The 27,056-nt window shown below is 40.6% G+C and overlaps 1 protein-coding gene across 1 annotated transcript in view; it reads left to right on the forward strand.

The window, feature by feature from the left end:
* The first annotated feature begins 7,536 nt into the window (after positions 1-7,536).
* Positions 7,537-27,056, forward strand: part of WASF3 (WASP family member 3) — a 47,197-nt gene continuing 27,677 nt past the window's right edge. Inside the window, exons 1-2 of the mRNA XM_069467438.1 lie at positions 7,537-7,546; positions 20,381-20,523. Coding sequence (XP_069323539.1) covers positions 20,391-20,523 — 133 coding nt within the window. The 5' untranslated portion in view covers positions 7,537-7,546; positions 20,381-20,390. The remainder of the gene's footprint in view (positions 7,547-20,380; positions 20,524-27,056) is intronic.

Below are 27,056 nucleotides of genomic sequence, written 5' to 3' on the forward strand. Positions count from 1 at the left end.
GATTTTTTTTTTTTTTTAACCTAGGCATTTGAGAAAATTAGCTTCTTTGACAAATGCTTTTTGACTGTTCTCTATGTGCCGATCATTGTGCTAAGTGCTAGGAATTTAAGAAAAAGAAAAAAAGATTGTCATAGTGAAGAATAGAGTAAGGGTCAAAAGTAGGACTCACAGGTGGCTGTCCAGGCCAGACCTGTCTACTATAAACATTTTTTTTTTTTTTTAAAAAAGCTTAACAGTCACATGTAGGCAGAAGCACCATACAATCAGATAATCCATTTTTCCTTCGAAAACCAATTATATTTACTACGAATTTTTGACCATTAAAATTGAAGTAGAGGCTCTTTGATCTCCAGCAGTTCAGTACTTTGTGTTGCCGTCATGAATAACCAGGCAAATTTAAGAGTAGGGCTGAATCTGAACTTCTTAAATCACCTTGGTTTTAGGTATTTGTTTGCTCATTTGTTCATTATTTGTTTTGTTCTGGACCCACATTGATCGAGAGGTTGGTGTGAACTCCTGTGTGAGCCCTGGGGGCTGACACCCAGGTGCAGTGACACTCTCCCAGCTCTGGTGGCTTGCACAGCTGCTGGGGTGGCACCCGGTGGCACAGTAGCAGTGGCTGGTGTTCTTTATTGCTTGTTAGCATGTGGCTGGCCAGCCCTGCCCACGGGTTAGCTCATTTAATTCTCACAGTCTCCTCTTGGTAGGTAGGGAAACGTAGGTTTAAATCAGCTGCCGAAGTCTCCAGCGTGTCCGTGGAGAAGCCAGTGGCGCTGTCTGTGCTGGGCCTATAGGAGGGGAAAGGTTCTGCGAGGAGCTGAGCAGGGCGTTGCAGGAGGAAGGGACCTGAAGGCCTGGCGAGGGGTGGAGCGCAGTGTAGAGAAGTGTCAGCACGTGGCCTGTTGGGGAGGTTGGAGCATAAGGAGAAGTGGGGCGAGGCCACCCAGGAAAGGGGCTGGTACCCGGCAGGGAAGGCCAGTGGATGCTGTTCTCAGGAATGGGACTCCGCTGCCCTGGGTGCTGCAGGCACTGGGTGGGGGAGGCTGGCTGTGTGACGGGGAAGGGTGTGGCACTCCTCTCAGGCCTGGTGTGGCGAGTGTGGCCTCCTTGCTGGGGAGCACTGGGAGGCGGGAGGACGGCCCCTTACCCCTGCCCTCAGGGCTGTGGGAGCTGGTAGAGGTGGAGGGCTTGAGCAGACTCCGGCTTCAGTGGGCGAGCAGGAGGCATCGGTTTGAAGTCACAAGGATGAAGGCTTTAGCTGAGTATAAAGACAGCCTTATTTCAAAGCTACATAGTGAGTAGGGTTACAAATCATGAACTCCCAATCCCTTAACAGTGTTTGAGCGGAATGGACAGGGATGTGCTAGAGGGCCCTCGCTTAGCGAGAGGCAGAACTCTCAGGCCCCTTCGCCCAGCAGTGCTGGTTCCAGTGTGTGGGGCCCGTAAGTTTCCTGTCGCCTGGACAGGCAGATACACACGTGCTCTTTGTTTCAGGAGCCAGCTCTGCCTCTGGGAACTCTTTGACCACCTCTTGATATTCAGGTGGTGAGAGCAGTTATCTTCATATAACTTTGCATACTCTATACAGCTTAAAGAACAGAAATCAGTCTCTTGATGTCACTGTTCCTCATGCAAATTGTAGATCTTTTCTTGTTTACTGCAGCTGGAACCAGTCTTCCCTCATAGCACTCTGCGTGTGCAGTAGGATACTTTGAGAGAGATCTCATATTATTCATATGACTTATTACAGTATACTGTTTGAATTGTTCTCTTATTAGTTATTAATCTTGTACTGTGCCTAATTTATAAATTTAACTTTATCATAGGTATGTTGATATAGGAAAAAACATAGTACATACAGGGTTTGGTACCGTCTGCGGTTTCAGTCATCCACTGGGGGTCTTGGAACGTATCCCCTGGGGGTACCACTGTCTCTGTCTTGCCATGTCGCACTTCCCAGCTTGTGGTGTGGTGCCTTTATGTATATAGCTTCACCTTTGTCTGATTCATGGTTATATTTCTGATTCATTGTAGGTAGCTGGAGTCAAAAGACAAAATTAAAAATCTAGTTAAAAAAATTAAAGATCTGAGCTGAGCGTGGCGTGAGCCTGTAGTCCCAGCTGCTCATGAGGCTGGGGTGGGAGGATCACTTGAGTCCAGGAGTTCCAGGCTGCAGTGCACTATGAATACATCTGTGAATAGCCACTGCACTCCAGCCTGGGCGACATAGCAAGACCCCATCTCTTAAAAAAAAATTTAAGATTTAATTGGCTTTTATTTACAGTTCTAGAACCGTCAACACCTCATTCTGTAAAACAGCATGAGTGTTCCAGTGAGCTGAGCAGAGGAGCTTGGCTTTATAGGTAGAACTGGGCTGAAGAAAGCAGAAACAGGAATGAAAAGCAGATTGGTCATTTCAAAATTACTTTGCTTATGGGATTAAAACAGGGAACGTATTATGCCAGGTTCTGGTAAACTGGGCCTATTCTGATTGGTCGCTCTAAACTCCTGGTGTTTTTTGGAAACTGGCCTGTTCAGAGTTTGGTTTAAGTACACGGCAGTTACCACTGGTTACTCCATTATGCTTTGGTCTGCGGGGCCAGTGCAGGAGCTTAGTCCGAAATAATGGCCTCCCCTAAACTTTGTTTAGAGTGAGTGGTTCATGTGGCCCAGATCTGAGCTATTGAGAGTCTCTGGCCCGAGGCTGTTAGTCCTTAGATATGGGCCAGTCATGGATCTTTGCAAAGTCATAGTATGTGTCAGGAATTGATTGCCCTTTGTCCATATTTTACTGGGCCTTTATTGTTCATTAAATGGGAGAAAATATTACTTTATGACCCTTGTATTTAGATCTATGATAAATAATTTTTGAATGAGTAAAGAACTCAACACTGGGAGAGTTTTTCTTCATCTCTCTCAATTAATGCAGTTTCATTAATTATTAAAGTGAATTTTCCTCTTGCTGACAGTGTGATACACATAGGTGTTCAGTCAGCCAACGTTATTTTTAACTTATACCAGTGTCTTTTCTGCTGCTCATTTTGTATTTACACTTGTTTACTCCTTTCCACCAGATAACAACTTTCTGGGGCAAAGACCTTATCTTATTAATAATTTAGCATTGCCTTTGCCTTGCCTTCTGTAAGAGTTCACTTGTATGTTGAATTGAACAGGGAGCCAGCTGAGCATGTTCGTACTGGCTCTGATTTAAGAAGACGCAGGACTGTTCTTGCACTGGGGAGTCGAAGCTCAGATTGTCGACCTAAGAGACCAGCGGGAGAAGCACAAAGTTGCTGTTTTATCGTGCTAAGCATATATTTCTTGCTGAAAAATTTGTATTTGACATTCTTGTGAGATATAATTTCTCTGAAGCTTATAGTGGCTACATGTCCTATAATGTCTGACAGTCTTGTAAATAGAAACTTATGTGTGAATAGTTAAGAACACTGGTGACGTGATGTCATGGGTAGAAGTGAAAAGAATGTAGACTTTCAACCTAGTTTGGGGGTAAACTGGAAAATGAAGTGGGGAAATAGTGCTGTTCTAGAGCATGTGTGAGTGTATTGTAGTTGTATACACGCAGGCTTCTGATTTTCTGGAAAACTGGAATTTGGAGGCTTAAGAGAGAGGTCAGGGACCAAAATAGTAAACAAATCCGAATACAATCAGATTAAGATAATATTGGCAGATTAACAATGAGTTATTTAGATACAACCTGTTCTCAGGTTAAACATTTTCATATCACAGAATTCTTTATTTCATATTGACTTTGGATGTCCTGGATCATTAAGATCAAAGGACATATTACTAGGGAAAACTTTATTATCAGTGACCTTGTAAAGTGCCCTGTAGAACAAAATTAGATATTTCATGAGCAATTCAGTTATTTCTCTCATCAGAGTACAGAGGAGTGAACTGCTCACATGGTGAGTGGTCTGTAATGTGCTTGAAATCACCTGAGCTCGTGCTGGATATCGTAGAGCTGTCCAGTCTTCTCCCCTTCTTCTTCCTCTTCTTCCTCCTCCTCTTCCTCTTCTTTTTCTTTTTTCTTTTTCTTTTTTTTTTTTTTTTAAAAAAAGGCCTTTTTAAAAAATAGGTGGTTATTTATCTTTGCTCAACTTTGGTCTGTGACTGTTCCCTAAATTGTGACTTGCTGTGGTTTCATGATGTAGTTTGTCTTTTCCTTTTTCCCCTGAATGGTATGAGGAGTTTTTACTTGGTAGTAGTATTGGAACAGTTAGGCTGAGACTTGGAGACAGCGTGACAGCATTTTGATGCGACCACCTTGAGGGCATTATTTGGAACCTGAGTGAACATGGATACATCTTTGATGGGGTTTTGAACAAAGATCACCCAGTTTTTCTGTTCATTGATTTGTTCATTCTTTTATTCAAAAAATATTTGAATGTTCATTTGCTTTTCATCACAGTCTTTCTTTTCTCAGATATTGGTGTTAACACCTTCACCCCAACCGTCTCAAGCTAAGAACCTTAGAATGGTACTGTCCCAACACAGTGGCCACTAGCCACATGTTGCTATTTAAATTAACATTAATTAAAATGAAATAAAATAAAAAATTCAGTTCCTCAGTCGTAGTAGCCACATTTCAAGTGTCCAGTCCAGTGCTCCATGTGGCTGGAGGGCACCAGGTTGGACGGTGATGCTCTAGAACGTTTCCGTCACCAAGGAAGTTCACCTGGACAGCCCTGCCTCACCTGACGCCACACTCAGAGTCCACTTTATCCCCCGAGACCTGTGTGTCTCAGATTTGTTCCCTTTAAAAAATTCTCCTTTGTCTTAGTTTAGGTCTTCATCATCTGTCACCTGAATTAGGGCTCAAATTCAGTTACCAGTTCTGTGAGGCCTTCCTTGCCACTGCCTATGCCTGGTGGCAGCCACCTTCTCCCTTGTACTCTGTGCATGCCATATGCACACCTGTTAGAGCCCTGGTCCCATGGAACGCTACCTGCTCGTTTACACAACTTGTCTTTCGGTGGACCGAGAGGTTCTGAGGGTGCAGGATTGGGCTTTGGTCGTTCCAAGGTAGGGGCATACATAACCACAATAAATACGTGTTTATTGAGCAGGTAGAGAGAGGCACAGGTGGTTGTAGGAGGTCATAGTAGGTTGTATTCTGAAGGCCAGAGACCTTTGGATACCTGGAAGCGAGACGAGAGGAGGGCATTTCTGGCACGGGGAGCATCAGGGACATGAGCCCAGAGGTAGGAAATTTCAAGGCAGTTGTGATCCTAGGCAGTAGGCACCATGAAGTGCTGTTGGCACCACTCAGAGCTCCACCATGGACGTAAACAGACTTGCAGTCATTGCGTCGCATGTAAATGTGCTTCCCTGTGCTGACCAGTAATGTCCCTCTTAGGAGAGGTGCTGTGTTTCATGCTTATAACCTTAACCTATAACTTAGTAGAGGTGCTATGTTTCACACTTAGTAACCTTAACCTGTAACTCCAAAGGAGTTAAAGATACGCTTTCCCCTGTAAAATGGAGGCTGCCTACTCGACAAAGTCTAGTTAATTCTTCAAGACCTTTATGGTTCCTGGCATGTTAGAAATGTTAGCAGCTCAGCAGGACAGAAAAATGCAATTTAAGACTGTTCTTAACAGTTGTATATAGATGTTAAGAACAGTGACTTTGTAGTCAGATTCATTGTGACTCTTCCTAGCTGTGTGACCCTGAATCAGTCATCTTTCGATCCTAATTTCTTAATTTTTCAATGGAGGTATTGTCTGCCTGTGGAGACTGTCAAATGTATGTGAGGTGTTAGCACTACGTTCAGTCCTGAATGAAGCATTTACCAAATAATAACTCATAACAAAAACAGTAATTCCATAGCCTTTCACACAAATGTGAAAATTCATAATTGTGTTTCCTAGAGGAAGAGTTAACGCATGGTTCTTAAACATGAACGGTCGTCAGGAAGATGCATAGAATGTGGGATGCTGTCCTTGTCCCCAGGCACAGTTAGCTAGGTACAGCCGTCTCTGACGGGAAGTGTGTAGTGCTGGTTACTCTCAAAAGCATCACGTCGAACCAGCTGATCTGATAGAGGTAAAATTAGGCCTGGATAATCTAAAACCCAGGGATAATTTTCTGTATTTGGAAATAAGGTGATTGCTTATGCAAATTACTTAGGAAAAATTCACTTTTCTCTTTTCCTCTGCATAATCAAGAGCGTGCTGTACAGCTGCTCCTAAGGAAGAGAAGGAAAGTGGTGTGCCGCTTTCAATTTTAAATAAGTAAAAATAGGACATGTATAAAATAGAGTATCATGGAATGATCATTCCATTTTTTTTATAGTAATACACTTTCAAAAGGATAGTGGCAGTCTTCACTGTGTAGGTTCTCAGAAATCTCTCGGCCTACACGGAATTCATGCATGTCCAGATGATTCTTTCTAGGAGACACAAAGTTGCTTTTCTTCCATGCTGAAATTGCACAATTCCTGCTTTCCCATGCTCCACCCACCGCCAGACCTTCCAGAAGTTGTTTGGCATACCTCACCCCACCTCTGAGCTGCTGTGCTCTTGCTTTCTTGCATCCACCTTATTGTATTAAAATTATCTGCATATATTAATATCTGTCACCCTCATAAGGCTGAGTACGTTCACAAGCAGGCATTTTCTTATTCCTGTGTGTGTGTTCAGTATTTAAAGAGGGGCTGACTTATACCAGGTGCTTGGTAAAGTTTTGCTGGATGCATGGATGTGTGCCCGTTCACTAAATTTTTCTTACGTATTCTTCCCAAGTACACCGTATCTCTGAAATGACAGGAAACTGTATGACACTTGCTACACTTCTTGTTACCGCGGTAGCTTTGGCACGTAGGTAAACATTCATCCCATTGCTCTGTGTCCTTGCTGTTAATATCCACTTTCCTGGAAGCACTTTCCAGGGTCCATGTGGCAATCATTAAATCTTTGTTTCTTTTTCATCCCCATACGTACCAGTAAAATATTTATAAAACGACCACCAAGATTTTTATTGCGTTTAAATGTTGTTATGGGGAAAATGAATACAAATGCTCTTATCAGGTACAGTTCTTCTGCGAATGATCAGCATTATTCGATTCATGCTGTAGGTAGTAACAAAACCTAAAATGTGTGTGTTGTTGAGTAAATGAATTGAGTAGTGTAGTTGAGCACACCTATGATATACTTGACTTTGTTTTTCTGCCCTTCGGCTGTTATTTACTGTGAGTCCTTGAAGTTAATTTCAGAGGTTATTCCAGGGTAAGGAGTTGGAATTATACAAGAATCCACATACCTTATTAGCTCCTAGCTTAAACTAATTAAAAAAGAACTAGTTCTGGGATTAGAGCTCCCTTGATGGAATTATTGAAATGTGAAATTTGAATTTAAGACTTTGTTGAAAACATAAATGTATTTTGCCTACTGGTAATTAATTTTGGGTTTTTTTCCCCCTTTTCTTTTTAGTTTTAATTTTGATTGCTGTTACTACTGATATCTGAGCCAAAGTGGTGATGCTACTCGAGGGAAATTACTGCAACCCCTAAGTCAACGATTGTATGGTAAGAGTGTGTGCCTTTTACCCTTGAAGCCATTTAATTTCTATAACGTTACAGTTTAGAAATTTAATTGGAAATAAAACAGCATAAAATATTTTAATATTTTTGAATATTTAATATTAATGTTTTAATATATAAATATTAGCAGGTGATATTTTAGAGCTTTAGATCCTAATCAACAGTTCAGGACTTTGAAAGAGGAAAAAAACGTAACTTGATCTATTCATTTCATATTCACTTTTTTATTAAAAAACAAACATGAATATCTAGTTTATGACTTATTAAACTGAGATCTCATTTTTTTCCCTGTATTTTTTGACTATTTGCTTTTTCTTTTCTGGGGTTTAGTCCTTTGTTATGTCTCTTGCTAATAATGAATGGGTATGAGAAGTCAAGATTTAAAAACTTAAACCTAGTCAGTTTTACTATAATTTACTCTGAACTGAAGTGGTGGTGATTTTAGCAGTAGTTAAAACGAGTTTTTTTAATTATTGGATTTCAATGATCTGTCTTGCTCTATTTTTGAGAGATAATTGAGGAATAATGAGACAGAGTAGACTACTAGGGCAAGTCATTTCTTTGAGCTTCACTTTCCATGGGTGCAGAATACTATCATCTGTCTAACTTGTTTTGTGGAATTATAAAAATCGAATGAGATGATGTGTGTGAAATTTTCCTTTTTTTTTCCTTCTTTCCTTCCTCCCTCCCTCCCTCCCTTCTGTAAGGTGAGGAAAGGATGGTACACCAGATGCTGGAGGACTTGATTTCTAATCCTGTCTTACCTTGACCTTGGGTGTATCATTACATCGATTTCCCACAGGAAAATCGAATTTGATTTCCATATTTTCACTTTACATGTAACTTTTCAGGAATATATCAGCATTCTCTGACCATAATTGAATTAAGCTAGAAATTAGTGTCTGATATCTGGGAAATCCCCAAATACCTTGAAATTAAACTATCACATTCTGAAAACCCATGGGTTAAAGAGGAGGTCACAAGGGAAATGAGAAAATATTTTGAATTGAATGTAAACGAAAACATACCAAAATTTATGGGATGCACTTAAAGTACTACTTTAAAGGGAAATTTATAGTGTTAAATGCTTATATTATAAAATGAAAGTTTTGAAATAATCTAAACTTTCACCTTAAGAAATCAGAAACTAAAACCCAGAACAAGAAGAGGAAGGAAATAACAAAGATCAGAGCAGAAATCAATAAAATAGAAAACAAAACAAAATAGAAAAAAAAAATCAGTGAAACCAGAAGCTGGTTATTTGATGAGATAAAATTGATAAACCTGTAGCCAGACTATCAGTAACAAAAAGAAAGAGAAAATAGAAATTCCTAATATTAGAAAAGAAAGTGGGACCATCACTATAGATCCTACACATATTAAAAGAATAGTAAGGGAATATTATGAACCACTTAATACATTTGATAACTTAGATAAATAAACAAATTTCATCAAAGATACAAGCTACCAAACCACACTCAAGAAGAAATGGATAAGCTGAATTACTCCTTATTATACAAATTGAATTTCTCATTAAAAAGCTTCTCACAAAGAAAGCCCTAAGCTCACGTGGTCTCATTGGTGAATTCTACCAACTGTTAATACCAATAATATACATACTCTTCAGAAAGTAGAAGGGAGGGAACACAAGCTTATTTTATGAGGCCAGTAGTATTACCCTGATCCAAAAAAAGAGAGATTTTATTTAATAAAATATTAGCAAGTTGAATATAGTTAATATAAAAAGGATACCACATCACGTCCAAGTGCTGTTTATTCCAGGAGTACACTCCTGTTCGGCGTTGTACTGGAAATACAGTCAGTGCACTGAAGCAAGGGAAAAGGCATATGGACAGGGAAAGAAGACATAAATCAAATTCAGAATTCCTTTAGCAAGGGAGCCTGAGAAATGTGGATTTAGTCTTCAGGCTTAGCCTCTGACGTACGGGAGAGGACAGAGGAGATGGGAATAGATGCTGAATGTCACTAGATAATATATTTTGGTTTTTGTGCTTATGATCTGAATGTGAAAGTCCTAAAAGCAGGGCAACATTTATGTCACTTGTGGTTTTCAGTTACTGTTTACTTGGAAGTAAAAAGTGAGCATCATCTGTTGGGAGAGTCTTATTTCAGGATTATCTTTCTTCTAATATAGGTGGGAAAGCTGTGTGTGGTACTTAAATGTTAATCATTGGTTTAAACTCCATTAAATATTTTAGCTCTTGTTTTTTAACTTAAAGGGCTGCCGGAACCAGTGTTAAGATGTCCTCTTAAATTCTAACGGAAAACAGAAATATTTGTTAAATGTATTATAACTATCATTTAGCTTTGGATGAGTTAAAATTGCTTTGTGTACTTGCTATGCCTTGGAATAAATTGACATGTTTTCTATAACAATATAAGCCACATATTAATGTTATGCTTATTGATTTCTGCTCAATAATTCCCAATATTTACTTATTTTAATGAAGGGTAACATTGTAGAGTTGAGGAAACCTGAATTCTGGTCCCAGCTATCGGCCTGGGATAGTTATGTGATAACACATCAGTGTCTCTGGATGGTTTCACTGGAATTATTTCTAAGTCTCTTGTAATGAAACATTTTTACAGCCTAAGTGGAATGCTTATAAATTTAAATGAATATGTAGTTTAATAATTGTGTGCCTTTCTATTTTAATGAAATATTACCATTATCAGATGGTGTTGAGTACTTGGTAGGGCAGAATGGTAAAGTATAGAATGGTATGGGGAGATTAATAGATAATCTTGTGTTCAAATGCTAAAAACATACCGTGCAAAATCCACTTAAATCCTTGAGCCTCAGTTCCCTCATCTGTAAAAGGAGGATAATAATCTTGGGGAGCTTCTGGAAACATTAAAAGTAATACTCAAAGATTTTAGCAGACAGTAGTCTTGGGAATGTTGACTCTAATAGAGAAACTTTGTTGCAGAAACGTGAGACTTCGGCATCTGATAGATAGTTCTTACATTTACTCCCTGATTTCTTAATCTGTTAAATGGGGGAAATACCAAACTTGAGAGTTGTAATGGGACATAAGTGACACAGTGTATATAAAATGCTCCTATATGTCATCATTTAACTGGTTTACCACCACTGGCTTTATTTTAATTTTTTGGTTGATTTTCTATAGAGTTACCCAGAAACACTGATCCTTCTTGAAGGTGATTGGTATTTATTTGTTGAGTTATGTTCAGAAGAATGGAGCTGATAGGCTCCAGCATCGAATGTTTTGAGGACAAGCACATAGGTTGCAAATTTGAGATACTTATACCATCTAGTATTTTTCATCCTGTTTTTACAGCTCAGAGAATTGGGAATAGTTGATGAAAATAACGATTTAATTTGTCTTGTCTTTCTTTCATGAGTAGTTTCTAGTTGCCAAAAGTAATGCCATCGAGATGTCTCTTGTTTCTAAAACCACAGAAACCCAGGTTTGTTAGCATACATGCTGGGGAGCTCCTGGTGGCTCACACAGCTTTACTGCTGTTTTGACCATATCCTGTGGTGTTATGTTCACTCACGTGATACTGCCAACATGTGACCATTGTAACCAAAAAAAAATGTTGATTTCACATGGTTCAACTTGATAGTTCAAGGTATGGTGAGTGTTTTCTTTACAGACTTGGAAAATCATCCAATTTTGTAATTTTTTGTTTCCCCTTGGAATTTACATTTATTTCTAATGCATTTTGGATTTTCTTTTGTAATTTTTGTGTTTAATGTCATTCTCAAAAATTGATTGGTAAGGTAGAGAAAAATAAATGATATATGTTTCTTAAAGGGAGATTCTAATTTTTTGTAAGACTTGTAATTTATGGTTAACTACATGGTTAGAAACAAAAACTAGAGCTTTTTGAGAATTAAACTTTGCAGTTATAGGTCATAATGGATTCTGAATACGTAAAAGTTCTTTGTGAACTTTTTAAATTCTTTGAAATCAGTATTTCTTAGAAAGTTGTCTCTATCTAGCAAGTTGAAATACTCTTGGCAATTTTAACTTCTGGGTATATATTGATGTATTTTATATGATGAACGAAATGAAGCTTTAGCTAAATTTAAAGTTGTGTTTATAAAATGGTTATGTTCTGTTTTTACTGTATGTTGAATAAGGAGATAACGATTTTAGTTTTATTTAAAAGAGCATAATTTAATAAATATTTAATGTGGATTATAAATAATAATAATGTAATAATCAGCTTATGAGCTTTTCCTATGTATCGTAATGTGATTACAAGCTAATTGTAGTTTTGATAAATGACTTCTTCACCTTTCTTTCAATTTATGTGAAAATGGAGGTAGTTAATTTTTTTTAATTTGTCACATAAACATTTATTTTTAATACGAATACAGTCTAGTTTTGTGTTCTGCTTTGTAGTTTTTTTTTGGGGGGGGGTTTCAGGCGTATCATCTAATCACAGCCTTTTGAGATAACCAGGCAGATATTGCTTTCCTATTTTAAATAAGGTTTTGAGGTTTACCAAGGTCTTAAATGACTTACCCGGGTCTCAGCTGTCGAAGAACTTGGGGCTTCTGTTTGCCACGCCATCTGCTTGTTTGGCTGTTGTGCTAGGTTTTCAGGCCTCTTAAAGAAGAGCTCTATGTGCACAGACTGTTTTAAGTGGTGCCCTCACCAGTTAGGCTGGTGGAGCAGATTCTCTTCACTGAGGGAATTCTTGAGGAGGAAGGTTTTCTTAGGAATTTAGTTTTTATTTCTGTTTGCTGTTCATACTATGTCCATTAGCAGTGGCCTTTTGTAAGTTCTTTTGGAGCTGTGCCTGTCTCATTGCTAAATTAACATCTTGTTTCTTCTGTCATGCTATTTAGTCCCATGTTCTGTGGCTAACATTTGGCTTATTTTTCTGGACCATCATGTTAAAAAGTAAATATTAAATAAATGTTCAGGGATTTCCAAATGTGTCTTACTCTCTTACCTACCTGCAGAGATCCATTTTTTAAACCACTTTGTTGGGGCAGAGTTGACATATAATAAACTATGCTTGTTTAAAATGTCCCGTTTGGTAAGTTTTGAAACATGCATACACCCATGAAGCCATCACCGTACTTGAGATGGTGAATGTGCCGTCACCCAGAAAAGTTTCCTTGTGGCCCTTGGTCATCCCCGCTCCCGCTGTCCCCCACCTGCAGACAACCACTGCTCGGCTTTCTGTCACTGGAGATTGGTTTGCATTTCCTAGAGTGTTATGTAAATGGAAATGTGCAGTGTGGACTCTTTGGCTTTCATTCAGCGTAATTATTCAGAGGTTCATCTCTGTTGCAGGTGTCAGTAGTTCCTGCCATGTTACTCCACGGCACGGATGTCATGCAGGGTGTTTATCCATCCACCTGTTGATGGATGTTTGGGTGGTTTCCAGTTTGTGGCTCTTGTAAATAAAGCTGCATGAACATTCATGTACAAGTCTTTATGTGGGCAAATGCTTTTATTTCTTTTGGGTAAATACCTAGGAGTAGAGTGGCTGGATCATGTGGTAAGCGTATATTTAACTTTTTAAGAAACAGCCAGACTGTTTTCCAAAAACTATTTTACATTCTCTGGAGCTGTGTATGAGTGTTCCAGTTTCTTCCCTCATCTGTTCTCATCTCCTTCCTCTTCTGGTCTGGTCTGGTCTCGTCTCCTCCTTTTCCTCTCCCACCCATTCCCGCTTTCCTTAGGGTCTTGCTCTGTTGTCCGGGCTAGAAGTGCAGTGGTGTCACCACAGCTCCATAGCTCACTGCAACGTCACACTCCTGGGCTCCAGCGATCCTCCTGCCTCAGCTTCCTGAGTAGCTGGGACTAGAGGCCCGTGCCATGATGCCAGGCTGATTATTGTTAGTAGGGACGGGGTCTTGCTCTTGCTCAGGCTGGCCTAGAACTCCTGACCTTAAGCAATTCTCCTGCCTCAGCTTCCCGAAGTCCTAGGATTACAGGCATTAGCCACCCTGCCTGGCTGAATATCCTTTTTAAATAAAGGAAAGTTTCCCACTAAAAAAAAAAGAACTAACTTAGCACAATATCTGTTCCATAGAGTGCTCAATAAATGTGATTTTGGGAGAAAAAAAAATAAAGAAAAACCTCATAGTGCTTGTCATACTGTATTCTGACTTTATTTATATGTATCTTTCATAAGCCATTAACTCCTTGAGGAAAGGGATTTTATTTTGTCTGTGTAGTTTTTGTATTTCCACTGGCTAAAGCATAGTGAAAAAACACACTAATTGTTTGGATGGAGTATGGTAGTTCCTGAAAGCCAGCTGGATGTCTAACTGGAAGGAAACAGCATACCAGAGCTGGGGAGAACTGAAGAGAGCAAATCTGCTTTTCAGGAGGGGAATGGAGGCCCATCTGGTTAAGAAACTTGCACAGGGTCATGAGTGTTAGTAGCAAAACTGGGACTAGAACCCAGGTCCCCAGTCCTAATCCAGTGTTGCTTCACTCTACCTCAGTGTCTCTCATGCTGCAGAAACATGCAGACCATGTTCCAAAGAGCAAAATGTAAACATTTGTCCCAGCAAAATGCTATTGATTACATCATATGCAGTCTTTCTTCCTCCTCTGCTCCCAAATCACAACTTTCATCTAAAGCTTTAAAAGGTGGGTGGTAAGGCAATGTGGCTCTCAAAGATGGCGTAACAGTTGGGAATTTAGGAAGTCCAAGCCCTTCCTTTGGCTTTGGGAATGTAATGTCATTAGTGACTCTCTTCTGGGAAATGTCAATAGGCACTTGACCCCCGGCAGGGTGCTGTGACACTGAGGCAGGCAGACGTAGCCCTTGCCCTTCAGAGGAAGAGGGTACAGTGAGGCGAAAAGTCAGAGGGAGGGCTCGGGCCAGCATTGTGTCACTCGCTCTGTGCGAGCATTGAGACAGGGCCACGTATGCTTGGATCACATTCACTCTGAGGGCAAGAGCCATACATGCGAGGAAACATGATTAAAAAGCCAAACATCTGCAGTATGCACACATTCAGTCTGGGTGTGTAATAGAGCCTACCGCGTGATTGAGCTCTGCCGTGCACTGCACTCTGATTGCCTGGCATGCAGCAAGCGGAGCAAAGGTTACCGGCACATCAGAAATAGAAAAGACAGAATCATTAGCACCGTCAGGTTCTGCAAACTGTGGATGTTCTCAAAACTCGCACGATAGTCTTGATGGCTACAAAGTGGAGAAAGAAATCCATCACAAAATCTATGCAGTTAATTTTGTACCCTCAATTAGCTCTAACCATGAGTAATGTAGTTTTAAAATAAGTAATAAGGACTTAGTTCAGTTACTGTGTTACTCTGCATCCCATCAGCCCTTTCTGTAGTGCAGTACAGACTGGGGGTGATCACAATTGTGGGTTTCAATTTAATTTATGTGGCTCATTAAAGTGTATTTTATGTATGAAAGCTGTTATCCATGCTAATATAGTAGTGGTGGTGGTCTTTTCTTTCCAAAATAGTTTTTTCACTTTAGAGTCTGCACACACAAATTTTTAGAGTGTACTCACATGTTCACTCATCAAGAATACTAGTTTGCAAAAATAGTTACCAGTTTAAAGTCTTAACAAATGAAGAAGCTGATAATGTTCATCTTGTTCTTACTGTGATGGTGGAGTTTTTCTCCCAGTTAGGATATAAGAGGACATTGTTTTTATTTTAAGAAAGAGAAAAGGCCAGATGATCTAGAAAATAATAACTTTTCTTAAATCCCGAAGAGTGGCAAGCGCTCTGGAGGAGAGAGAGGACACTTGCGCTGTTTCACATGTGGCAGAGCACAGGGGGGACAAGTGATCACCGTAGAAGTGCAGAAGAAGAAATCAGCTAAAATGTTAATGAACTCTTAAGTTTGAATGCTGATGTTTGTATTCTAAACGTCAGTTTAGAATAACTAGGTACCCCAGATACAAGGACAGTTTGCACTTACTGATAAGCTCTTTTCTACAGGTGCTCATGAGAAGTTCGGGGCAGCCTGGAGGCCAGACAGAACTTCCCCTGGTGCTGCAGCCCTGTGGGAGTGGGAGTTCATCTCGGCTGCCCCTGGGAACCAGCATGATGTAATCTCTGCTTCCCCAGAGCCTGCTCTCCTGTGACACAAAAGTTGCTGGGAGGGCAACAGACTCTCTATCCTGTAGGACTCGGCAAAGATCTGCTTCTGGCAGACAACTAGGAAACCTCCTTTCCTGCTCCCTGTGACCAGCAAGATCCTCTGCTTCTGGAGCAAAGGGTAGTAGCAAAAGCAGGACAACCTCTTAGGTCTGCGATCTCTTATTGATGCAAAGCAAAGGTCTGCTTCTGCGCAAGAGGGACAAGGAACTCTCTCATGCCCAAGACAGGGACAAATGTAAGGCGGAGTTTAGTTGCCATTGGGAAGAGAGCCGCAGGACCTGAGGAGGCACCACTCTGAGGTCCAGGTACACAATCCTACCCAAGATTGAGCCTGGCACCAGTGTGCCAGCCCCCGAGCTTGGCCTGTCCAGTCAGCGTGATGGTGTTGATCTCCTTGCTCTCTTAGGCCCAGCACTTTCGCAGCTGTTGTCTTTTGTTACCGGCTTGGCATCCAGGAAGAAGGGATGCATGTAGCACGTGTGGGGCGGTGGGGAGGGCACCCACCGCCCCGTAGGAGAGGGGTTTCTGCAGAATCTTCCAGTTTGGCCGAGTACAAGCCCAGAGGGTCCTCGGGGGGGGGGGGGGGGGCGCTGTGGGTAGGCGTTTGGACTCAACAACGTCCTGGGCATCATGTAGAATTCCCCATCCCATTTTCAGGACGCCAGATTTTCTCTTTCAGGGCCTCGACTGCGTGCCAACACCTGCCGTGGCCGAGCACCCGCTCTGACGCTCACAGTTGGGCCTTCCGCCCCCAGTTCTCCATCGTTCAGCCTTTCCAGTACGGGTCGTGGTGAGGGCCATGTCGTACCCACCAGGAAGGCCCTGTTCTCACGCTTACCTGTTAACAGCAGTTCTGTCTCTCATTATCCCTATGCAAGGCAGCCGTACAGCTTAGCAGTTATTAGCCGACTCTGTTTTTCCCTCTGAATCTTCCAAGTGTCTGTTATTATGTCTGACACAGCATATCCGTCCACCAGGACGTTTCCAGGTCACCGCCAGTGAAATCTTTAGCAATGAGCCATGAGCTGTGCCAGGGACTCACTGTAGCCCCACCTATCAGCTGGGACGGCATCCCTCTCACCTGCAGAGTGATGTGTGAGCAAGTCTTCAACCCCCATCTCACCACCTGCTTTCTCAGACCCTTCCCAGGCCCCTTGTGTTAGTCTGGCTCTGAGAATCAGACCCCAAGATGGGATCACAGCTGCAAGGATTTGACTAAGGAAACCACCTGTGTGAAAGGAAAGAGGGTGGGGGCTGGGAAGCTGGAAGAGCCATCCACCCACAGTGCAAGCCTGACCCGCGCAGGGGACGGGACGGGGTTGGGGGGAGCGTGCTCTCCTGGTCTGCCGTGAGCTCAGACTGGGCGCAGCCTTGGGGAGCCCTTGCCTGTCGCTCATCTTTGCCGGATTCTCTCAGTTTTGTCATTCTTGTTTCTTGCTGGGGACTAACTCTGTCAGTCTCCATTCCATGTGGAGGGAGTTCCCTGTCTCCACTGCTGACGAGAACAGCCAGACCAAGCTGATATCATGGTCCCACTTCCAAATTCCTAGGGAAGGACCCTGGCCCAGTTTCAGTTGTGTCTGGAATCTAGTTCACAGTTACGGGAACCAGGTTGTCTCTCACTAAATTGAGACATTTCCCAGAAAAGCTGGACAAACTGTGGGCCTAACACTAATCTCTTATGTAACCTCTAATAATACTTAAACATTTCATTAGCAACCTTTGTTTTATTCTTAGCATATAGGCTGACTTTGAAGAATGACTTGGACGGGCTGTAGTTCTTCTAACAAGGGGATTGAGAGGGGTACTTAAGTCGGTGACTAACTGGATTAGTTCATTACGTGTTTGTTTTTGTAATTGCAAAGTGTTTTCAGGAGTAATGACTGACCCAGTATTTTTTCTTTTGCCTCCTTGCTCTTCAAAGTGTTCAAAACTGAATTAGTGTCAGATAAAATAAAGGCTATCAGGGAAAATAATACGTACATTAGAGTACTCTTACGGTTTAGACCTTCTACCTTGGGTGTGTATGTTTTCCTTTAATGCTTTTATGTAAATATTCCTGCCTGTTTTCTGAGGTTAGGTTTTCTCCTCAACCAGTGAACTGTTCCTGTTTTAGTATTAAAATTGAGATAATGATTAACATTATAATAATCACTTATGTTTGTGAGTTACTATATGCCAGGTACTATTGTTCTAAGTGATTTATACATGTAGTAACTCATTACATCCTCAAGCCACAAGGTAGGTACTTCCCCATTTCCCAATTGGGAAATGTTATCATCCCCATTTTATAGGGAGTAAACTGAGGCACAGTGTTAAGTGATGAGCCAGAGGCAGTGCACCCAAGTCAGTGGGTGAGGTAGCATGTGAGTCTGAAATGATCAGTGTGTTCACCGCCGTCCTGGTGGACATAAGGCAGAAACAGTCAATATGATCAAAACGTTGAAATCCAGCAGAGCTTTTCATTGATACCTGCCGTCTGCCTTTGCCCTCCTGCGCTTCATTGTCCATGTCACCTCCGCCACAGACCTTGGGTGAGCGAGGCCTTACTTGTCTTTCAGGTCTCAGTTCAGCAGACGTGTCCACGGAGAGGCTGCCCGTGACTCCTGAGAGAGATCAGCAGCCCCCTCCCCAAAAGGTTTCTTAACTCTGAGTCCCCCTCGCAGCACCAGTCACAGTGGGAAGGTGTGTTAACCTGTGTGATTTAATGCACGTCTCTCTGCCCCACTAGAATAACAAGTTCCAACGTGGAGGGACTTGACCTTGTCCATCTTCACTCACCATCACAACCTCAGCACTTGACACGCTCCTGGGTATGTGGTAGGTGCTCAGTGTTTACTGAGCGAGAGAACCGAAGGTTATAAAGAAAGCAGGAAGAAAAGCAAAGATTTAGTGCAGGCTTATCACATTCCAGGTTCTTTAGGTACCATGGACCAGCCAATGATTGTACTAGTTGGGGATAAGTTTTACTTTAAGTAGCAGAAAACCCAACTACAGTGGCTTAAACAAATAGGAGATTATTTGTCTCACATAACAAGAATTCTAGATTGGCATTTCAGGGCTGGATTAACTGCTAACACATGTCATCAAGGTGCCAGGCCTTTCTGTGTTTCTGTTCCTGTAAGTTGGGTAATATGATAATCTTGTCAAAACGAAAATATATCCCAGTCATTGGATTTTCTAGTGTTGTGTGAAGAGTTGGTTGGTTGTATGAGTAGCAGATTTGAGACTCTGTATACCTCCTTAAACAGAAAGTTGAGATTTGATTTTATTTACAATGTACTTTTCCAGGAGAGAGGTGAATGGGATTCCCAGGACGTTGGAAGGCTTTCCTGAAGTGTCTGGCAGACCCTTGACTGTACTTTCTTAAAAAAAAAAAAGCCTGAGGCACTAAAAGCTAGTGGAAATTGTGTGCTTGGGGAGATTTTTGACAGTGTTACTGCCTAGCTGGCAGTTGCAACAGGGGAAAGCCCTCTCCCCAGTGTCAGTGTTTGTAGATCTTTTTTCTTTAACCATTTCCCAGGAAGGAATGTTCCGGTCTTCGGGTGGGGAGTAAACGCCAGGCTGCCCGAGTTCTGGGAGCCGCATGGAGCAGGGAGCTGAGCTGGCGAAGGGGGAGCTGTCTTGCCAGTCAGTATGGACCTTGGTTTAATTCTCCTGTTTCCAGTGCGTTTCTTCCCCCTGCCCTCAGCTATGCCCAGAGTCCCATGTCCAGACTCTCTAACTCACCTTTTCCAGAGAGTAAAACATGCTGCCGGAGGAGGGGCAGCCCAGGGAGAGACAAGGAATTCTTAAATGGAGTTTGGAAAGCCCTCCCTCCTGTATTCTTCCCCTCAGTTCCCATTTCACAGATACCTGGTGCCTCCTATTCCTGAGCCTTTGGTAGGGAGGGTGGGCAAGGTTCCCTGTCTCAGTGGGCTCACTCCCTGCTGCCCCCTGTTGGCAGCCTGGCGATGGCTTTCTTTTTTTTTTTTTTTTTTTTTTGAGACAGAGTCTCACTCTGTTGCCCAGGCTAGAGTGAGTGCCGTGGCATCAGCCTAGCTCACAGCAACCTCAAACTCCTGAGCTCGAGCGATCCTCCTGTCTCAGCCTCCCGAGTAGCTGGGACTACAGGCATGCACCACCATGCCCGGCTAATTTTTTCTATATATATTTTTAGCTGTCCATATAATTTCTTTCTATTTTTAGTAGAGATGGGGTCTCGCTCTTGCTCAGGCTGGTCTCGATCCTGAGCTCAAACGATCTGCCCACCTCGGCCTCCCAGAGTGCTAGGATTACAGGCGTGAGCCACCGCGCCCGGCCGTGATGGCTTTCTTGTGTCAGTGGTTAAGCTCTGTCCACAGGTTTGTGGCTGTTGTTTCCCCCACCCACTGTAGGACTGGTGGGCTTTTGCCTTGTCTGTCTCTCAGCATTTCAGTGGAGAGGGAGGGAGGTAAAAATACATGTATTCAGTCTTGTATGCTTAACTGGAAATCCAACATGTATTATTTTTTATAAAAATCGTATGATGCTATATATATACACATATATATCTCTTTGACATCTATAAAAGTCATTCAAGTAATTCACCATTGGTTGAATTTTAGCTGATTCACGTAAAAATGATGAGATAATGAAAATTCCTAGGAAATAGTTCATTTTCAAGGGAATTAGAACTCCAGGTTTGTTAAAGTGTGAATATGAGCTTATGAAAAAATGTCTTTTTAATTTTCAGATTGTGAGCCATGCCGTTAGTGAAGAGGAACATCGAACCCCGGCACTTGTGCCGGGGGGCTCTGCCGGAAGGGATCACCAGTGAACTTGAATGTGTCACCAACAGCACCCTCGCTGCCATCATACGCCAGCTGAGCAGTCTGAGTAAGTCATCTTTCCTTCTGATTACCAGTGACATTTTGTTAATTTTTGTTAGTAAACTGATTTCAGTTTAGTGCTAGAGTGATTGTCCAAAGACGAGCCTGCAGCCTTAAAGGAAAGAAGCTCCCTCCCTCTGCGTTTCCCCCTGCGAGAGTCACCGTCGCACCTGCTCGTGACGCGCAGCTTTAGGTGATGAGATGTCAAGTTATTACCAGCTCACAGTTTATTAGATAACACCGAATGTGTAGATTTAAAATAGTGTTAATTTTTAGAAGCTTTTAAAAATGAAGATAAGATAGTTGGTAATTTTTTTTGTTTTCAGACTTTAGTGAATTGTTTTGTTAAACTTGAACAGGACTGATTTTTTTAAAAGATTTAGTAGATTGAAAACTAGTTAGCATGTGTAATATGGCACATAGTAAATACTCAATAAATATTTGTTGATTGAATGATAATCCAAATGAATCATAGAATAAAGCCGAAAAGCAATAAGATGTGCTGATTTTTACCTGCTAAAAGTAAAATACAGGTACTGAACTCCACATTGAGGTCAGGAAATAAGCTGATTATTACATGTATGTGGTACCTTGTACGTATGTGTATGCATAGATGTATGGCAAATATATGCATAAGAAAGAAAAAACTTCCTATTATTCTAATTTTGAATCTTAATATTAAATACTCAAGGAATATTCCATTTTTTAGGACTCAAGCATGCAAATACTTTTTCCCTCAAAGCTTTTTGAAGTTGCAATATTTTTCTCCTACCTTTTACATTTATATAATGATCTTGTTTTTTCACTTTACCTACTTCTTTTTGGTTTAGATGGTTTAGATGGCATTTTTGGTGAAAGGTTTTCACAGTTAAATTTTTCAGAAACTCTGTTAATAACTAGAAAATCTTCCATGAAATTCCACCTACTGGTAGCCTCAAGCACAGAATTTTTTTACAACTCAAGTACTTTTATTTATTTTGAAAAAGAAACATTGTGGGTATTTGTTTCTTTAAAAGAATTGTACTGTATTGTTAATGATATATTTTTGATATATTTTAGTCATTGATTGGCTAAGACTAAAGTAACTTGTCAATTACTTAAAATGTTTTTTCACATAGATTTCTTCTGGAATCTAAGCTAATTACAATTGATTTTTGGTAAAATATATAAATTCATATAATTACAATGAAGATTTCTTGTAAATTACTGAAGGGTAAAATGTTTCTGTTTGCATTCATATGTTTTTGTAGGAATGCTTTAGTCTCTTGTTTTTATGGCTGAAATGTCTGTTGGCACAAAGTAGAAGTGGTGAAAACCAACATAAACTGCTAAAGTTTTAATAATCAACCTGTGTCTCATGCTGTAATATTCAGCACAGTGTTGTATTAGCTGTGTTTACGGTCCCTCTTAGCCACGGTCTCTTTTCAATGAATCTGCCCACAGGGTATGTTGTGTTCCACACACCCTTTGTGGTAGGCATGATAATAATGGCCTCTCCAGAGATGTCCACGTCCTTGTCCTCAGAGCCTGTGGTTGTGTTATGTCACGTGCGAGGGGGAGTTAAAGTTGGTAATCAGCTGACTTTAAGAGAAGATTATCCCGGGTTATCTGGTTGGGCCCGGTGTAATCACAGGGGTCCTTTATATGTAGAAGAGGGAGGGAGAAGATTCAGCGTCAGAGTGATGTGATGTGGGAAGGACTCAGCCGACCATTTCTGGTGTTGAAGATGGAGGAGGGGCCTCGAGCCAAGGGATGCTGGCAGCCTTCAGAAGCTGGAGAAGGCAGGGAGTGGATTCTTCCCCAGAGCCTCCGGAATGAACACAGCTCTGCCCGTACCCTGATTTTAGCCCAGTGAAATATATTTCAGACTTCAGACCTCCAGAACTGTAAGAACCCACTAAGTTTGTGCTAATTTGATATGACAGCAATAGGAAACTGATATACCACTCTAGCCTTGGTTATGTTTTGCACAACATAATCCATTCTAGCCTCATGATTGGACCAGGGATGGGTAACCTGCCCCAAGCCTCGGTTAGGCTGCCTCAAGGGATCTTAACATTGCCTCTCTGTCAGCATTACCTGGGGAGCTTTAAAGCAAGATGCTGGGAACCGCCCCAGAGTTGTGATTGGAGTATGCACCAAAGATGACCCATGAAGTTAGATATTTGGGTGAAAGATGAGCTGAGTCAGATTCTTTCAGGAAGTTTGAACTAAGAAATACAATGAATTTGCTAATTCGTGGTGGGATCTACTGCTCCAATGTCATTCAGGGCTGAAGAAGCCACCATGACCCACCTGTAAGCCAAGGTTGTAGAGAAGGCAGAACATAGAAGAAAGCAGAGCAAATCAGTGGGTGAGGACAGGTGAAAGGAAGAGTGTGCAGAGAGAAATGGGAATTGAACGGGAGAGAGACCCTGAGGCCTGTAAGGTGGAGACAGCACCTGGTCCTAGACCTGCCCAGGATGGCTTTCTACTCCTACTCAGGGTGTGTATTGTGTGGGTGTCCTTAGAGGGAACCCTCCCTTTCTTCAAGTTTCCTGAGTGCATTTGGGGTTTGCAGTCCAAAGAGCCTCACAAAAAGAGAAGTACAGTGATACGTATGGCAAGGATACAATTTTAGAAAACTAAGAAAACTGAGTGCAATGGACCGAATGTTTATGTCTGCCCAAAATTCGTATGTTGAAGTTCTACTCCGCAATGTGATGGTCTTTGGAGCTGGGCCCTTTGGGAAGTGATACGCTGTGATGCTGGCATCCTCATGAATGGAATTAAGTGCCTTATTAAAGAGGCCTGAAAGAGATACCTTCCCCTTCCACCATGTGGTGATGCAGCAAGAAGTCACTGTCCTGAAGCAGAGAACAACCCTCACTAGACACCGAATCTGTTGGCACCTTGATTTTGGACTTCCCAACCTCCAGAACTCTGAGAAATAAATTTCTTTTGTTTATAAGCCTCCTGGTATATGGTATTCTGTGTAGCAACTCAAATTGACTGATACACTGAGTTATTAACTGGTGGTAGAATAGCAAATTAGATTATCAGTAGTTTATTTATTAGTGGTTATTTACTGAGTAACCCTGTAGGTACAACAGATGGCAGATAAAATTGAATTGCTTTCTACTTAGAAGTTAAAAACATTTATAATTTGTTTGTAATTTATAAACTCAACATGGTCATAAAGTAGGAAACGTAATTATTATGGCCTTCTATAAGACAACACTCGCACATGGTAAATGACATCTATGTTTTGGGTGACTCTTTAGTTTTTGTGGGTTTTCCAGTAGGTGTTAATACATTTTATGATCTAAAGTCGTTGGGAAGAATAAGAGAATTTAAAAGAATATTTTAATGTTATTTTCTAATTTTAAATCATTAGATACTTTTAAAGTAAAGTTTTAGGAGCACATGAATCTATCATAGGAATGAATACTTTTACTGAGTATTCATTTCTATGATAAAGTCAAAATGTAATCTTTTTTTATGCCTTTGGATATTTGACCATTATTCAGTAGGTCTAGATGAGAATGGACCATCTCAATCTTCCCCACTTCTCTGCTCACCCTCCCACAGCCAGTATGTCATGTCTGGTTTTCATCAGAAAGTTGCAAGGCATATAAAAGGCAGAAAACAGTTTGAAGAGCCAGAGTAAGCATCAGAACCAGATTCAGATATGGCAGAGATGTTAGAATTGTCAGACTTGGAATTTAAACTAGCTATGATTAGTATGCTAAGGGTTCTAATGGAAAAAGTAGACAACGTGCAAGAAGAAATGGATAATGTAATCAGAGAGAGGGAAATTCTAAGAATCAAAAAAATATATTGAAGAAAATAGTGGAAAAGGTGAACAACCTTTGTGAAGAAATAGGAATTTCAGCAGAGAAATGGAAACTATTTTTAAAAATACTTGAGTTGAAAAATATATGGTCTCAGAAAGAAAGAATTTACTTGACGAGCCTAATAGCAGACGAGACATAACAGAAGTCATCAGTAAGCTTGGAGACAAGTCGGTAGAAATTATACAAACTGATTCACAGAGAAAATGAATTTAGAAAAAAAAAAACCCCAAAACCTGGGGCATCCAAAATATGGGGCAATATCAAATGGTCTAACACAATATGTAATTGAAGTAGCAGAAGAGGAGAAAGAGAAAGAATAGAGCAGAAGAAATAATGGATGAGAATTTTTGGATATTGGTGATAGTTATCAATCAACAGATATAAGAAGCTGAGCAAATTCCAGAAAGTATAAATTAAAACCACATCGTGATAAAATTGCTAAAGGAACAAAGATAAATAGAAAATCTTAAAAGGAGCAAGAGGAAAAATATACATTATATAAAGGGAGGGAACGATGTTTAGTGTGACAAGTGACTTCTCACAAACAATGGAGACCAGAGAACGAAGGATAAAGTGTAAAAGAAAAAAATTGTCATTCTATTATTCCATAACCAATGAAAATATCCTTCGGAAATGAAACTGAAATAAATATGTATTTTATTCAGACAAAATCTGAGAGGATTAGTCTTCCTGCAGACCTGTACTACAAAAAATGCTAAAAAAAATTTCTTTAGGCTAAAGGGAAATGTTGGAAAGCTGGATCTGCAAGAAGGAATCAAGATTATCAGAAAAAAGAAAATATGGGATTAAATATAAAAGGTCATTAAATATTGTATGTCCATATCTGTTTGTTTAAAAGATTGTTTAAAATTTATTATGGAGTTTATAACCTATGTAAGGATAAAGTATGTAACTGTAAGAGCTCTAAATGTGGAGGGGTAAATGGAATTACATTGTTGTGTTTTATATTGCTTATGAAATACTGTGTTATCTGAAAGTAGATTGTGATGAGTTAAGGATGCAAATTGTGATTTCCAGTAACCATCAAGAATAGCACATAGAAGAGATAAAATGGAATCCTAAAATAATTAATTATCCCAGAAGAAGGCAGGAAAGGAAGAAGGAACAGAAGGAACAAATCAAATACCCAGATGTCAGAATTAAACCCAACCAGACCAATAATTCTTCAAATATAAATGTTTTAGACACCCTCTTAAAAAGCAGAGATTATCAGGCTAAATAAAAAAAAATTAAGTGAATCTCAAATATGTGCATTTTAAGGATGAAGATACAAATTTAAAGAAAATTGTGGAAAAAATACACCCGACAAAGTATAAGAAAGCTGGTGTGGTTATGTTAATATCAGATAAAGTAGATTATATTAATAAAATAAAGGACATTTTGTAGTAATAAGAGGTTCAAGAACACATAATCTTAAATGTGTATGTACCTAATACGAGGGCTCCAAAGTACATGACTAAAAACAGCCACAACTAAGGGAAGAAATAAGGAATCTCAAAGTCACAGTTGGAGATTTTGATGAGAATCCCTCAGTAATTGAAAGAACAAGTAGACAAAAAAAATCTGTGAGTATACAGAAGGTTTGAAAAACACTACCAGCCAATCTGACTTAATGGATCTTTATGTATTAAACTCCCAAACTGTAGAATACATATTCTGTTAATTTCCCATGAAACATTCACCCGGATGGAACATCTCGTAGGCCATAAAATAAGAAGTTTAGAAAGATTAATATACAGCATGTGATGATAACGAGATAGTAGTTTTTTTTTAGATAATTCTAAAATATTGGAAAATCAAGCAATACCTTTTTAAATAATCTTTGACTCAAAGAAGAATTCAAAAGGGAAATTAGGAACTGTTTCTAACTGTGTGGTAATGAACACAAAATACCAGCATATTTGTGGGATTTAGTTAAAGAAGTGCTTTGAGGGAAATTTGTAGCTTTAAATGTTTATATTAGAAAAAAAAGAAAGATTTGAAATCATGAGCACATTCCTCAGGTGAGCCCTCCGTGTTGCTCAGCAATCTGCTATAATTTTTTTGTTAATTAGTTTTTATGCTCTTGGAGTGCTTATTTCATGCCTTGGCTTTCCACCTCACACTTCCCTGCTAACGACTGTGCTGCTTACCTCACTGGTAAAACAAAACAATCGGAGGAGAAGTAAACATGGCCCTTCTGACAGACCACCCCACTGACAGGCCTCTGCCCGGTATGCCCTGCCGCCCTCCTGTAAGATGGGTGGACTGTTCATACTTCAGTCTAAAGCCGTTTCCTCTACCTGAGCACTGGGTCCCCCACCCTCGTGCTCACTCTGGGACTGCATTTACTTCTCTCTCCTCTCTGTCATCCCCCCCATCGTTCTTGCCAAATATATAGAACAATATCCCAACTTAAGTAAGCCTCAGATTGTCCTCTCCCAGTCGCCCATTTCTTGCTCCCCTTCACAGCGAGATTCCTTGGAAGAACTCTTCCATCTCCACTGCCTGTACTTCTCTGCAGGGTTTTGTCCTGTTCCCTCTTGCGAAACTGCGCTTGTCAACATTACCCTTGACTTCCATGTTGCTGAATCCAGCGGTCAGTCTTGGTACCTGATCTATTAGTAGCATTTAACTCTTTGATGACTTCCTCCTTCTGGAGAAGTTTTCTTCACCTGGCCTCTGGACACCTCACTGTTTTTCC

The sequence above is a fragment of the Eulemur rufifrons genome, chromosome 4 (assembly GCF_041146395.1).
Source record: "Eulemur rufifrons isolate Redbay chromosome 4, OSU_ERuf_1, whole genome shotgun sequence".
Taxonomy (NCBI): Eukaryota; Metazoa; Chordata; class Mammalia; order Primates; family Lemuridae; genus Eulemur; species Eulemur rufifrons.